Raw genomic sequence first — 16320 nt, forward strand, 5'->3', positions numbered from 1 at the left:
TCCCATGCCAATCATATTTGCCTCGTGGAAGATGGTGTCAGACACCGCCCATTCTGCCCGGCCACTGCAGCGCATACCCGCATATCGGCCGTGGTCTTCCGCAGCGATGCCCATGGAAATCCTCGCTGCACCGGTCCTGCTAGTATGTCACGGCTTCGACCGGAGAACATGAAACGGTAATGCCAACAAAAGTGGGAGGGTGCCAGAGTCTTACAAGTTTGATTGAAGGTAGATAGATGTTGGGCAAAGGAGGGAAGACAACTCATCTCCAACACTGCAGGAAAGACGGCACGGTGCTTGCCCACAAAAGCATCGACATCCCTGGCAGACACCAGCAGGCAGGCTGAGTGGCGCCTTGATACCCCAGATAGCGCTATTCTGTGTCCACCCACAAAGAACAAACTCTGGCCATCCTGTACCCGCCTGAAGCGTATCGTGTTGTTCCGCCATCCTTTAAGCTGTAGAGTGTTGTTCTTCGTTCTGCTGGCTCCTTTCGGTCCTGCCGTGGTGCAGTGCAGTGGGTGTCAACGTCTTTTCCATTCCTGCATGACGGGTGTCCTCTGCGTTGTCACACCTCAAAGGGCCAGGTGTTGCTGATGGGTGTCGAGCCAGAAGCTGACTGGAACCTCCCGAGCACTGGGCACCACACGATCAACCGTCTGACCCTGGACTGATGCCTGTAACCACCCATCAACGCTCGCTTCGTCGTCATCACTAAGCCCAAACAGAGGGTGGTGGTACAGCGGGCGCCTGAGGAAAGGGAGCTGGGCGGGAGTCAGGCCACAGTAGCCCCGTTGTAGTTGACTGTAGTCCAGCTGAGATGGGCCAATGAAGCCAGCAGCGACGAGGTGACACATCCAGCTGCGCCGACGGACCATCAAGTGGCTCCTTTAGGCTCCGCTCCCCAGGGCTCCTCAGGCTAATCGAGGCCACTCTAAGGGGGATCACTACCATTAGGCTGCCCCAGTGCAAGCCACACCCTTAGCAAGCCGTTGGCATGGATCAGAAAAAGATGCTCTGTGATTGTATGGATGGATGCGCAGTCATGAGGCGTGAAGACCTGCACGCTCCCAAGAGACAGAGCAGGAAAGGCATCTTCAACACAAACACTCGCCCTCGACGCCTGGGACTTCTTCTTCATCTTCTTCTCCCTGCTGGTGATTGTATCCCTCTCGAAAGGACAGCAACGCCGACTCCACCATCACTGCCTACGATCCGGATATCAAGCGGACCGCTTCCTTTGTTCCCTTGGCCGCGCCTCCACAAAAACAAATCCTTGTCGATCCGGCGCCTACCACGCTCATCCTCACAGCCTGCTGGCTCTGTCCAAACACTGCCAACCGAATCCGAATCCGAACCTCAATCAATACAACAACAGTCCCTCTCCTCCTTGCGTCGTTCTCGCCTCATTGGAATCTCAAAATCCACCCTGACCGCCCTCGAACACTGCAGCACGGACCCGGCTTCGGTCTCAGCCAAGTCTGTTTCACGAGATCCGGATCACCCTCCATCCCTCGTCGTGTCGGCTCAATCGCTCTACTTGAGGACACATTTTCTGCTACATCCATGATTGCGCGAGTCTTAAGCACAGGAGTACTTTCTGGAGGAACACAATGAGCGTCGGTATTGGAGTCAAGAGCAGGCCCAGTTGCCTTGTATTTGTCGTGAAATTGTCCAGACAACCTCATACAGTCGCGTTCGAAGCTGGTTGAATCGGTCACAATTCACCTGCCTACCGCCTTGACTTACACCTTTTCCACTCTGAGTTTGACTCAATCTCTCCAACAATGATCACTGTGCCTTATCGGCCTGTCAACACGATGGATCCTCTCCACGATCCTGAAGGTTATTGGCGCCGATCGAGCGGTACTGTTACTCGTCAGTATGCCATTCCCGCTGCGTCTGGTGTGCCTGGCCATCAGCGAGAGCGTTCTGGAGGCCTCAGCTACGCCGAACACGAGATGATGAGACAGAGGAAAACGCCGTATGGTCGGCTGTTTGAACAAGACACGGCTGTGCTGGACAAGAATGTCCAATTGCCGGCCTCCAAACATCTCCTTCTTTCTTCCTCTCCCGAATTCGAGCGAAAGCCGCCGTCTTCTCTGACTCCTCAGTGGGCCGGCACTCAACAATCGCATCAGCGCGGCGTTATGTCAGGATCAGACTTTGGAAGAGACGGAAGATACGACCGAGAACCACAGCCATACGGGACATCCAAGGCCATCTCCTACAGACCAGCATGGGACTTTCCTGGCGGTCTGGACTCGATGCTCAACCAGACTCTCCCACTCCAACCTACACAGAGGTATTATTTCCAGCATGGATCAAACATACCGACCGTTCTGCCTGCCACACTGCATTCACAGTTTGGACCTACGGCGTCGGCAGGTCAAGAATTATATGGACCATATTGGCCAGACGGCACCTACAACCCCTACCGTCCAGCATCCATTCGTGACAGTCGAGTCTTCCCACGGGCACCTGCTGAACGGTTTCCTCTCGACCATCATGTCTTACATCAAGAAACATGGAGCAAACCTGCGCGACTCCCTACCGTGGAAGACAACGCTTATCATCACACTGCTCCGCAGCATTTCTTGAGTACTCCCGTGGACTTTGTTCAGTCGCCCTCGTCTAAATGGAGCCATTCTCACAATACCTATCACGGCTCGTTCAGCTACTCCCAACCCTATTCGGGACCCAGCCATGCCATGCCCGGGCCCATGACAGTGACGAGACCGGTGCTAGATTCCCTCATCCCTGGGCCCGGCTCCGAACGGATCGCATACAGGGATCGGGCTTTCGCATGGGCGAACGGGGTCTACGCAGAGCTCCTGCACACGATCCGAAATAGCAAGAAAGAGCAGCGGGCCAATATGCAGACCGGCTCCGAGCCAAGGACGACAGCCAAGCCCACGATTTTTCCTCGGCCACCAAAGAGATCTGGATCACATTTCCAAGAAGATTCGGGAGTCAGGTTGAGCCGGACACAAGAAGCCTCCAACAATCAAACCCTTGGTATTGGTAGTCAGCAATTCCTCTTCGACGCTCCCACCCGCCCTCACACCGCTATCTTCAGGCCTCAGCAAACTCACAATGATCTTGATACTAAAGCCTTCCAGAGCAAATGTGAACCAAACAGTGTCTCCAGTCACCAATATCGGCTCCCGGACAGAATTCCGGAAACACGACAGGCTCGCCAGGCAGCCCCATTGGAGTTACCTCTACGGCCGCCTATCAATGACTCTGCGAATGCGGCACTCCAGCAAATGGAGCTTCTCTGTCACCAGGCTGATACACCCTGGGTGGATGGAATGCTGTTAGCCGGTTGTCTAGCCTATGGATTGGGGAATTACACCAAAGCCGAAGAATGGTACCAGGCTGTTTTGAGACTGGATCCTGGTCATGTTGAAGCCATGTCGAACCTTGCGGCCACATGCCACGCTCTCCATCGTCGTGAAGACGCGCTCAAATATTGGTCGGACGCCGTGAGCTTGAGACCGAGCTATTTCGAAGCTGTTGAGCATTTGATTGGACTGTTGTGCACAAGTCATCGAGCAAGAGAAGCAGTCAGCGTGATCGAGTATGTGGAAAATACATTGCGAATCAGGAACGAAGATCCTCAGGCGGCGTGGGGTGAGTTGAGTGATGCCGAAAGTGATACCAGGAGCCATACGTCCAGTATAGCCACGGTGGCTTCATATGACAACGGTAGATATGATTTTGAATTTGGCTTGCAGAACCAACCTTCGGCGCGGGGCACCGAGTCCCAGCCCCCTGGATTTGGCTCAAGTGGGTATGCGATACCTGGCACAGACAATGGTCGCATGTTGGCCCTCGTCCACGCAAAGGGGAACATGCTTTATGCACTGGGAAACAACCATGGAGCGGCAATGGCCTTCGAAGACGCCATCCTCATCGCCACGGGCCAGAGGAAACAAGGCATCAAGGGTCTGATCAAGGTCATTTTGGGTGCTTGCTTGAGCAACATCAGAGATCCGGAATATGTTCGCTCCAAACTTGACGGCAAGGAACCGATACTGCTTGCACCAGAACATGCCAAGGCCACCGCTAGACTCATGTTTCCTCCTGAGGGCGACCTTCCCGGGTTGGAGCATGTGTCTGTGCCCTTCGCCGTTTCGGCTGCCGTCTCTACCACCAGCAACTCTCTCCTTTCTCTCGCCAAAATCTATCAAGATGGCATGTCCAATGCCACAGACATTGGGAGTCTGAGGTCACCGTCGACACGCGAGATCCTTGCGTTGTACTATCTTTCGCTTTCACTCCAACCGAGCCCGTCGACAGCCAACAATGTTGGAATTTTGTTGGCAGGCGTCCAGCAGAGCGTGCACCCTGCACATCTCGCGGATCCGAGCTTTCCACAACTCTCAGCCATTCCAGGCGTCGTTGCCGGAACTGGCATCCAATTGGCTCTTATGTACTACAACTATGGCCTCGTCATTGATTCAAAGCATGCCCACTTGTACACGAACCTGGGCAGTCTTCTAAAGGACATCGGCCAACTCGGAGCTGCGATCAAGATGTACGAGCGTGCTGTCAGTTGTGATGGCCACTTCGACATCGCTTTAGCGAACCTTGCGAACGCGGTTAAAGATCAAGGCCGGGTGGCAGAGGCTATCGTATACTATCGACGCGCTGTGGCCGCAAATCCCGACTTTGCCGAGGCGGTTTGTGGTCTTGCCACTGCTTTGAACTCAGTGTGTGACTGGCGCGGGCGCGGTGGAATCTGTGCAAGTGACAAACTCCGTGACCGACTCCATGTAGACGACGCCGGTGCGAAGCATGAGCCGTCTCGACCATACGGCTGGATCAACCGAGTAGTTGAAATAGTCGACAAGCAGCTGAAGGATGGAGAGAGCTGGGGTCGGGGGACTTTGACTCCCACCATGATTGAATCTTTGACGGCCAAATTGACTCTACACAGACAGTCCTCCACGGATAACAGACGCACGCAGTTAATGGATGTTCTGCGGCAGTCTCTTCGATTCTGGTCCGGTCAAAAGTGGGAAGGGTCCCGCATTGTGCGACTGGTAGAGCGCGCCATCCGCGAGATCGGGTGGCAGTGGTACCAGGACCGTTACGTGCATCGAAAAGAATATCCGGCGCGGAAGTACTCTCGTCCCTATTTGCCCAATTCCCTGTCCACTCCATCAGCACCGACGGTGCTCCCCTTCCACACATTCACCGCACCGTTGTCGGCGAAGCAAGTTCGACAGATCTCGCAGCGTAATGCGCTCCGAATATCTGTGTGCACGCTTCGATCTGCCTGGCTGCCGTCTACTGTGTATCCGCCACCTGCGCCACCCAGCCCTTGCTTGAATGTTGGCTATGTCAGCTCCGACTTCAACAATCATCCCTTGGCACATCTGATGCAATCGGTCTTTGGCCTTCACGATCCGACTAGGGTTCGAGCCATCTGTTACGCCACAACTGCCTCGGACGGGTCCGTCCATCGACAACAAATCGAACGCGAAGCTCCAGTGTTTCATGATGCGTCCGCTTGGACCGTTGAACGATTGGTGAAACAAGTTGTTCGCGACAACGTCCATGTCCTTGTGAACCTCAACGGATATACTCGAGGAGCCCGGAATGAAGTCTTTGCGGCCCGACCAGCACCCATCCATATGTCATTTATGGGGTTTGCCGGTACGCTGGGAGCTGAGTGGTGTGATTATGTTTATGCTGACAGAATATCTGTGCCGCCGGACACGTTGGCACCATGGCGACGGAATGTCGACATCGAAGATCGACTGAGACCTGACTCGCTCGTGGAAGACGAAGAGGATTGGGTGTATGCGGAGAACCTCATCTTCGCCCGAGACACCTTCTTCTGCGTGGACCACAAGCAGAGTGCTCCAGATTCCGAAAAGGTGGGTCTCACCCTTCGTGACCCTGTCAGCCGTGAAGCTGCCTGGGAAGAAGAGCAAGACAAGCGGTGGAAAATGAGGAAGGAATTGTTTCCGACTTTGTCGGACACAGCTGTGATCCTTGGCAATTTCAATCAACTGTATAAGATCGATCCCGCCACGTTCGACATGTACCTGGAGATTTTGAAGATGGTGCCCAATGCGATTCTGTGGTTGTTACGGTTTCCGGATCTCGGAGAGCGGAATCTCCTCCAGTACGCGCGAGATTGGGCCAGTCCGGAAGTTGCGTCAAGAATCGTCTTCACCGACGTTGCGGCCAAAGGCACTCACATCACGCGAGCTTCGGTGGTGGATTTGTTTCTGGACACTCCGGAGTGTAATGCTCACACCACGGCGGCCGACGTGGTTTGGTCCGGGACTCCCATTGTGACCTGGGGCAAGTGGAAGTACAAGATGTGCAGCCGCATGGCCGGGAGCATCGTGGCCAGTGCGCTTCCCCAAGGACGAGCCGGGGACGAGGCGCGTCGGGATCTGCTTGTGCGAAGCGAGAAGGAGTATATCGACACGGCGATCGAGCTTGCCCGTGGTCTTGAGTACCCGACCACATCCAATCCTGCGGGACAGGGACAGAAGCTGGGAAGGGGGAAGGGCCGGCTGGTGGATCTTCGGCGACTGCTGTGGGAAGGACGGTGGACCAGTCGACTCTTTGACACCAAGCGCTGGGTCAGAGATGTTGAATCGGCGTACTGGGCTGCATGGAAGAAATGGGAAAAAGGCGAGGGAGGCGATATCTGGTTACAGGATGGTCGCGTTTGAATTGATCATGATGGACATGAATGGGCTCAACGAATTCACATTGCTGGACGAACGGAGTTTAAGGGAGAACAAGCTGGGCTCGGCTGGATGGGACAAGTACTGCATCAACAACGGGGGGTTTTTTTTTCAAATGCACTCCGCGAGAGGGCGGCATGTTGGTTGGCGGGAGCTGGTCAGGCTGTCGCAACACAGCCGCACAACCACGCAGCCCCATTGAGCTCGTCGACTCGCGGCTCACGGCTCATCGGGTTGCTGGGTTGCTGGGTTGCTGGGCATGGGCTACTAGATTTGCCAACAGGCTCACCATTTCCACGAAACGAGACGAGCCATTCACTTCTCTTCCCTTCCAGACGGATAATGGTTGCTCTTCTCTCCAAGCAAGGGATGAGACTCAAAAACAAGAGCAAAAGATGACGACACAGAACACTACTTGAACACGGGACCCATGATGACCATCACACACAGACACAGACACAGAGAGAGCAAGGACCTACAACGGAACACACAAGAGCGAGCAGCGAGCAGCGAGGTTGGGGGGAGAAGGAACTGCCAAACGTGCTTAAACGTGCTTAGTTGATTGATGGTCCTGTGCTTGGGATCAATGACTTTACGAATTGAATTGACTTGAATTGAACTGATTGATTGACTACCACCACCACTTTCACCACTGTGCTGAAAGGAAAATGGAAGTCTTCTTGGTAGAACTTTTCGTAATGCGAAACCTGGAAATGATTTGGTTTGATTTGAGGAATCTAGAATGTAGAAATGAATGATCCGATCTGGGAAACGATCCAGCTGAACCTCCTCCGGTGCACCAACCAGCCTGGGGTAGGATTGCATCTTTGCCTCTCTTACCGACTTTTATTCGACGAAGGTGACAACCGTTCTCGTTCTCGTTCCCCTCGAGAAAGGCCTTTACAAAGAAGAACAAGTGTTCATTCGTAGTGATTGGATGTGAGGGAACGCCGCTTTCTCCTTTCTTTCTCCTTCCTTGAGAATATTCGGTTCAAATCAACGAGTGGGACAAATCGAAGAAACGAATCAGGGGATAAGATGTTGTGCAATCTGGCTCGTTCGGAGCCAGATTGCATTTGGGGCACGATATACAGAGTAATAGCATTCTGACGATATACTATAAGAGGCAATTCTAACGATATAATAAGTAATTGTGGTTGATTGCCAAATGGAGATTCCGTGCATCAGGTCATCGAAGGAAAACTAACAGCTTATATGAATTACGCTTCGGCTTCACACTCACTGAATAGACCCGAATTCAAGGGTTACCCTCTAGGTACCCTCGTTCCTATTGTCGGGCTCTTTTTTGGGTTTGTTATTCTTTGCTTCTATCGTCTGTCGCGGTTTGGCTTTTTCCCGAATAATCATCCATATCTAAAGTATACATCTAAGATCACTCGGCACCTAAAACTGCTAGTATTTACACGGTCTTACGCTTTTTCTTTTTAGGGTCGTCAGTGCCCTTTACGTAGGGGACAAGCTGCAACAGTGAACAGAACAGAACAGAACAGAATAGTACTTATTATGATATGGGCCTATGGTCTTAAGCGGCATTTGAAGGAGAACTGCTTGAGCGTGGGAATCGGAAGAGGTAGGTAGAGCTACGGTGCTGATATATCCCGATGTAGAAATAAGAACTAGACAAAATGGGGTATACTTTTCGCAGCTCGGGGCCCCATCCATTTGAGTTGGGTTGGAAGAAACATTGGTGATTCGACCTCTGCCGTGAGGCGAGGTCTATTTGGCTGGTTTTGATGATGGAGGTGTTGTGTTGTGAAAGTTGCGCTGCATAGATGAGAGACGGAAAGAGGCGAATTTAGAAGACTCCCTCACAGCCTCGCAAGAACCGAGGAATGTCAAAAATCACAGCGGTATCTTCATCGACTGGCATTACAACCTACTGGTTTTGATGATGCCATTGCCGTTTGGAACGCCGTCTCAGCCATATTGCATTATGCGGGTCAATGCTGACAGTGAAGGCTTTGGGTCTGCTTTTTTGTTCTGTTCCCGGAACATTGCTTGATAGGATGGCGACACGTACGTCCCAACAGAGATGACGGACGGAAAAGTCTGTAATGGGCTGAAAACATGTTATATGCATGGCCTGTTCGCACAGTGGTAACTTCCATCAGTGGCAACTTTTGCGAATTGAAGGAGAGGATGGCGTCGAGGCTGCATAGAAGTTAGGTGATGTCGAATCCTTACATTACCATCACACACGAAGGGAGAAACAGAGGAGATTTGATGTATACTAAGATCTCAAATAGAGCAAAACAGAGCAAAACAGAGCAAGGCCGAATAGGTCGGATTGTTAGCTGGATGTCAAAATAAAAAGAGTATTCAATACCAGATTTTGTCATAATAAGGTTATAGCGTTCGCAATTGCGTATCTTGACACTCGATACTTCTCGAGCAGTAGTATGAGACGTGAGAATTTGACCTTACCTTAACCCCCCTACCTTGAACTCAAGGCGTCCCAAAAAAGCTCGGCTGTTCTTGGTTAGCATTGTTGCAACGACGGACGGTACCAGCAAATTGTTCAAGCTTCGGGAAGGGAAAACACCGAGAAACCACATGTTGACGATCAATTGCTGGGCCGTTTGCTCGTCCATCCCAGAGATCGGCACGTGTGCAGCTCAGACAACGTGCGCGCTAGCCAGCTGCAGGAGACCTGAAAAAGGACCAAGTCATGAAAGTCATAGTGCTTGCCATCCGACATCGTCGCGGCTCAAGCTTTTGAGTTTCAACTTTTTGGTAGATCCGTTTGCATAGTGCATAATGCACATGGAGCATTGCTGCAGAGGACACTTCGAGAAGACCATGTCATGTATGGGCAGTGGTCGTCCAGTCCAGAGAACGCACGGGGGAAAGGTGAGGATAATCAACGTCCGACTGTTGAGCTGCAGCATCCCGAGTGGCAACTGTCGCAAACTCTATCCATGATTCAACTGTGCTTAGGGGTAATGGCATGCAGGCTTCAAGCAGACCTTAGAAATCCATGGGCAACGTACTCTCGTGTGTATTATCCTTTGAAGGAAGTCCGGATTTGGGACCCTGCCGACATACCCACTGCGCCTGGATGGTGCCCTATCCGATGGGGCCGGAACGCATTTGAGACATGCGAGTTGCAGCAATCTAGGCGGCCGGACTTCCCTCAATCATGTTATCTGGGCAATATAATCCCTGGGCGGACATCTTGATGGCCTGCCACTGTTGTCGCCTGTCAGATAAATGGACCAGATGTGAAGAAGAGGATCCGCTCACGGGCGCTCGGTGTCTGTCCAGGTACCTTACCATGGGAAGTTGCGACTCCACGAGCTGGTTGAAGCCGGAGGGTCAGATTCTGGCCAATGGAGTCAACAACACACCATCCATTCGCCCGGCGTCCACAGTCATGATAGACGCATTTGACGCCTGCCCTACGCACGCGACTCCTGTACGTAAAATTCTGCGGCTGGAGTGCTGCTAGAGTTGGGGACCGACTGCAGGCCCCTGGACACTGGAGACAATGGCGGCCAACTTGAGAGGCAGGTCTTGCCGAGATCACTCGACGGCGCATAGCAGACCCCAGCTGTCGATGCGCAAGGGGGCCGGCACGTGCACTTTGGTTGGAGTCTACGCCCTGTGCAGGCTGACATAAATATAATCGGATCATAGTCATGAAGCTTGCCATCGTTGAGATCGGCAGTGGCGGAACGATCTCTCGTGTCACCTTTGGAGAGGAGGCAGAATTGACATTACCACACAAGAGCGAGTACCTCCTGATTGAGAGTTTACCCTGGAGCGCAGTGGTGTAACTGACATGCATACACGAAGCGTTGTACAAGATCGTAATGACCGTTGGCCAGCGTAAGATCAAAGAACCGGTACCTGCCATTGCTGCCAATGACTGGCGTAACGGCTCTTGACGGCGTGATTATTGATGGAGACCTGCCGGCATCCGAAGTTTGGCAGTTGCCGACAGATTCATTTCATAGAAATGAAAAATGGTCAACGACAACCCCCTTTCCAGTAGAGGGCCGCATAGGGCGGTGCTAATGAAGCTCTGGGTCCGGGTAGTGGCTATGGGGCGAGGATGGCGGCCACCGTGCCCTCTGTCACCTGTCAAGTGTCAGGGCGATCAAGACATGAGGTTAGGTACTGCACTGCAGTTAGTGTGCTGCATCCCCTGGCGTGTTTGGAAGCCAGGGCAGGGCGCAAGATGATTCCAAAACGAGCGTGATGTACTAGTACGGGACGCCACGGAGGCGCGTACAAGACAGCGTATCGCATCACGCATGACTTGCTTCTCATGCCCGCAGCAAAAGGAGATGGCCGCTTATTAGCGAGCACAATTGTTGCCCGGGCGTTTGAAAGCAAGCTAGAGGACGTTCGCCAGGATACGAGAGTAACGGACAACAATCGGGAATGTGAAATCAGGGATAGCATACAGACCATTCGGGGGCTCCAAACCCTAAAGAAGAAATGGTCTCGACCGGGGTCGATATTTCGACTGTGGCTGGCTTGTCCTTGATGCGACCCGCAGGGCAAGCCACCCGAGGAAGCCGCAGGAATGGTTGACGGTTTGCGAGGGTGGATCTTGGGAGATCAAGACTAACGGCAAAGAAGGGTCAGATGGAGCTGTCTTGGTCCTTGGACGTCTTCTGCTGGAGATGGTTTGCAGGTCGACGGAGCCAACCGACCACTGGTCCCGTTCTGGGTGAGTCTTGAGAGAAAGTCATGTTGATGAATGCCGGTCAGTAGCCTTGGTGTCATCTTAGTCCTGTGGTAGTCGCGTGCGTACCCCTCTTGAGTTGACGACGCCGATCCACCATACCGTAGTGTGAGCTGTTCTTCACGAGATGGCCAAACGTCTCGCCAACACTAACGACGGTGCCATTTTCGGTGCCCAGCAGAACTGTAATCGGTAGGTGCATGCAAAACAGGCAGTGACAGATCCATAACAGCTGAACCTCCTGCAAACTATTCTTCATTCGATCCACTGATCTTGACCTTTTCAGGCAGTGGGTTGGGCTCGATGTTACTGGATGGTTTGCAGTCATCTTTCCTAGGATCTCTCAGCGCCCACATGGGGGCCTCCGCCGAGAGTTCAGGGATCACTTGCAGAGTAGCGCAACATGCGTAGTTCCATCATCGGTACCTGTCGTTGAGATCCTCGTGATCAGTCGACGAGGGCATCATTGTTGTTTGTTCTTGTTCGGTGAGCTCGAAGTAAGCGCAACAGATCTCAAACATGATTGACCGGGCTTATGGTGTCGCTCGTGGTGTGTAGCGTTAAGAACCGACAAATGAAACAATGTCGATTTCCGTCCCTTGGGTCCACATGAAGCTGAAGATCATGATCGAAAACCATACCTCCAATCGTAATTCGTTGACTGCAGATCGGTGTAGCCTCTCGACTCCTGTCAGAAGTCCTGGAAGAGACGGCGGCATTCTTGATGCAGTTCGACACCGTCCACTCGTGGCACGCATACCTGAACGGTGAGCTGTCCTTCAACTATCACAAGGCTCTGGACCCTGCGACTTTGTTTCTGCTCGGCCGCAGCCCTTAGTCTACACCCGGGTGGTTGGCTTGCCGAATTTCCCTTCCGCGCTCTTCCACCAAGGTTTGTCCAGAGTCCGTGGCTGGCGCCCCAATTCCAATATACGCAGGGACTGTGGGGAATGGGAGTCGAAGCTCGTGCTCGCGACAATGGCAGATTGCTCTAGCAATCACAACCAACTCTTCCACCATCTCAGTCAATGTTCAGTAAGAATGGTGCCTCAAAACTCATTCATCTCGAGCCATTGCAGTCCAATTCTCGATACTGAAGGACCCAAGATCACACAGATAGGTAGCGGCGCGCGTTTGTCATAGATCATACTCGATGGACACAAGTTCGCGGCGAGGTGCAGACGAGTGTGCGGAACCGTTCGCTTCTACTATCCCCGTACCCTGCCTTAGTGTGCCCAGATAAAGGTGACAGTTGTGAGGGTGAGTTGGCCCTAGGCGAGCGTAGCCCACGATTCGGTGAAGAGCCAACGGATGGTGTGGTGTGCCACGCATACCAACAAGGCGTAGTAAACCGTAGTGGAGTAGGAGGGTCGAAAGTCGACAGGGGACGAGTAGCCCTGTAGACTGTAGCAGCAGTACGTACAACAGCAGTGGCAATTGGGCAACCCAGGTGTGATCTACACCGTGAATACCAGGGACCTGATCCTCTTGCGGTATGGGAGAAGTGCTGGTGTGCAAATGTGGAACCTCTGCCTGCTGTTCCAGGAGTCTTCGCGGTAGTAGTAGTAGCCACCACTGTAGCCTGTTTCCAGATTTTCCACACTCGTTGCTGTAGTATTGAAGGTGTATGCCGTTTATACAGACATCAGAGGGTGCAGATCAAGTCCCAGGAATCCAAGGGCAGGAACAGAAAGTATCCCAGTGATCGATCCCTCGCATGTCGCCCACTGGGGTATCACTTCATAGAGGCGGTGTATCCATTTCGGCGCTTCCACTTCCCTTTTCCACTGCATAGACCGAGATTGAAGGTGTTGCCCCCCTTGGCGATCTGGTCGTGTCCAGTAGTGGCACCCAAGCTTGTCATCGCCCAAGGTTCACCGGAAAATAGTGCCAACGTCCCTCTCTTTCCCTGTGATTGGTGGTTCGATGAATTCGGGCGGGAGTGTGGTCGAAGTCTCGTGAGATTGTCGAGACGCCAGCAGGAAGCGGCCGGTTGCATAGGACATGCATGGTCTTTGGGCTCTCGGGGCAGAGTATTCCTACGTAGGGATAAGCGCTCTTGCATACGTGACCTTGAATCGATTGCTGCCATTGAGTGTCAGGGTGTAAGCTGTAACGTTCCGCCTGCATCAAACTTGAATGGCTTGTTTGGAAGAGTCTGAAGGGTCTGAAGGGGGAAATGCCAGCTGAAGAAGGTGCAAAGGCAAGAGCAAAGCAATTTCTCGCTCATGAACAAAGACATCGCATGCCATTTGGCCCTTTAATGGCGATTCATCAGAATCCTACACGAATACAACGTACTGTAATATGGCCAAGTCATGCATCTTGTCCTCATTGTAAAAGGACCTGCGTTCTCTGCAGCCCTTCCCCCTTTATACAAAGTTTTGCTCCTCTTCCACTAGAGCGCATCCGAACCTGACGCCAGTTCGTACAATCGTAATATAGAACATCAAGTATTGCTGTATTTCACATAATCAGCACACAGTGCCTCACCCTCCTCTGCCTGCTTAGATGGGGTATTGTAAGACAGCTCATAACAACATAACACCAGCCCTCCGGGCTCCAGCGTCGGGAGAAATAATATAATACAGCGTTTCAAGTCATAACATGCTTCTGTCATCTGTCCAGTCATATGGGCAGATTAAGCAACGACAGAGACTCAAAAGTCAGTTGGCGCTTCAACCAAGCAGATTGGACACATTCATCCGGGCATCTCTGGGACTGGCCTCGGGTGTTTGCGTGGAATGATTGCGAAAGAGGGAATTCTCCTTGCTTTTTCGCCTCGAGGAGACAGCTAAAGGCCCTGGAAGTGAGAGGGTGTGAGACAGGGCCGGCCGATCTGTATCGGTCGAGTGCTCCAACCCTGTCGCTGAAGGATTGTTTCGGTCGATTTCTCTCCAGGTCTTTTCCCTCCTATCCTGCTTCCCCTCGTGATGAGTGCCTGAACTGCGGTTGGGACACAGTTCAGGCCACATCTGCACAGTCAGATCCTGTGGCGCAGGCATTCCTGCACGGGGTGATGTGACCGTCTTCGGAGATATTGAACAGTTCGACTGGTTGTCAGAAACAAGAGAGGGCGCTTGTTGGTTCAGTGACGCCTGTGAGGATTCGGTGGCGGCCGGGGAATTAAGAGGCCCCTCGCTGGGATGTAGAGGTGCTAAGTGCCACTCGGCACGACCGGCGGACCAATTCCTCGTTAAAAAAGGCGGCTTGGAGGGCACTGCGTCTGCCGGGGGACAAATGTCAGGATTTGATGAGCAAGGTTGCATGTTGCTGTTATGGTTGGGATCGAAAGCGTAGTAAGAAGGTGACTTGGACTGCGTGTGCCGCAGACCTGGATTTTGATGTCCTGGTGCCAGCGAGACAAGGTTGCGGTCGTCCGCGACGGGACTTGTGTCGGCGAATCTGTAGTCGGTTTCTTGTGCTTCGCGCCGACGCAGGGAAAGAGGTGTGTGGGAGGAATATCCGTCAAGTTGCGGTGGACTCATCTGGGGCTCATGAACATAAATCGGACGAGGAGCTCCAGAAGCCGGAATGGGCAGGGTACGATATCCCAAAATCCTGGATTCGCCGTTGTGCTGGAAGTGGTTTCTTTTCCGGCGGTTCATGCTCCCATTCCACCAATTCTTCACCGCGTTGTCACTCCGATTTCCAAGACGACGCGCTATATCCGCCCATCGTTTCCCCATTTCTTGCACGAGTTGTTCGATGACTTCGCCTTCCTCTACGGATATAGGTTCGTGGTTGAGAGTCGGTTTGAGATTCTGGTGATATCGCTCTCTACATTGCTTTGGTGAGCGATGCTGCATATGCTGGGAAATTCGAACCCAGTTGTTGGGACCTTGCGACCGAACGAGATGTAAGAGGGTGGCGTCTTCCTCTGGTAGCCAAGGGCCGCGTCGACTGGATCGAGACATTGTGTGTTTTCTCTAAAAAGGCCCCAGATTGTTTGGACGTAGTCGTCGTGATGATACGGATATATGAATTCTTGTTGGAGGCCTCGTAGGAAGTTGTTGTCTTGTCAGCGATGCATGAGTGGAGCGAATGCTCTGTAACAACAGATGAAATGGAATTCCGAAGTTTGGAGGGAGCTCTCGATAACGCCCCGACCGTGGACCTGGGAAGTGCGAACTGCTGCAAGGGACAAAAGGGTCAGAAGACCTTGACTCCGTGCTCAGCTGTCCCTGTTGACAGACTTGTCATAACACGGGTCCGGTGCCTATCGCCAACGTCTAAGCCGTTGGGAACGAGTCCTTTGATGAGATCAGGAAGATGCCGGGGCCAATCTTGGGTAGAGTTTTGGTTGATAGAGAGAGAGTTTCAGACTATAAGGGTGACGAGTCGGGAATGAGAAGGTTAACATTATTCGGGGTTGCCGGCAGTCTTTCAATCCTAGAGAGTCCCAAAGAACGGGGATGTGTACCTAGGGAGGTCCACGAATGAGGATGCAGATCGGCGTCCCAAGACAGCTGAGTTCAAGATCCTGATGGGGAGGGACGCAGAAGGTAGGGTACGTGCGAGTGGATGCAGGATGTCAAAGACATAAGAAGCGGCGCGGGAAGCTCGAGCTGGCAACCCAGCCAGGAAAGACCATCTGAGAGCCATCAACATCCATTTTCGGCAGGGAAGCTGGACCTGTGTATTCTCCTAAGAGGAGGTCGACCCCGACCAGTACCCATGTTCCGTTCTGCCACCATTTAGCGCACCTCCCATGGCAGACTAAAGGGGGATCCTGGGAGACGAGTGGAAGAAGGTGTCAGCATCATCTTCTGATTTCGAACGCAACTCACCATTACGAGGCGTGTACCCAGCAGAGGCAAGGCAAGATCTGGCCATATCATGGCACATTTGCAGTGGTAGACTGTCAGGCTGGCCACTCTAGGTAGG

The 16320-nt window shown here is 52.7% G+C and overlaps 2 protein-coding genes across 2 annotated transcripts; one reads left to right on the forward strand and one right to left on the reverse strand.

Annotated features, from left to right (window-relative positions):
- Positions 1-1787: 1787 nt before the first annotated feature.
- On the forward strand, positions 1788-6704 carry A1O1_04094 (uncharacterized protein; the record flags this gene model as incomplete). The annotated part of the gene is made up of 1 exon (XM_007724991.1): positions 1788-6704. The coding sequence occupies one exon, from the start codon at positions 1788-1790 to the stop codon at positions 6702-6704; it is 4917 nt and encodes a 1638-aa protein (XP_007723181.1).
- A 7407-nt stretch (positions 6705-14111) lies between these two features.
- A1O1_04095 (uncharacterized protein) lies at positions 14112-15350 on the reverse strand (the record flags this gene model as incomplete). The annotated part of the gene is made up of 1 exon (XM_007724992.1): positions 14112-15350. One exon carries the CDS (start codon positions 15348-15350, stop codon positions 14112-14114), a length of 1239 nt encoding a protein of 412 aa, XP_007723182.1.
- Between the last annotated feature and the right edge of the window lie 970 nt (positions 15351-16320).

This window comes from Capronia coronata, assembly GCF_000585585.1.
Source record: "Capronia coronata CBS 617.96 chromosome Unknown acBCG-supercont1.3, whole genome shotgun sequence".
Classification (NCBI taxonomy): Eukaryota; Fungi; Ascomycota; class Eurotiomycetes; order Chaetothyriales; family Herpotrichiellaceae; genus Capronia; species Capronia coronata.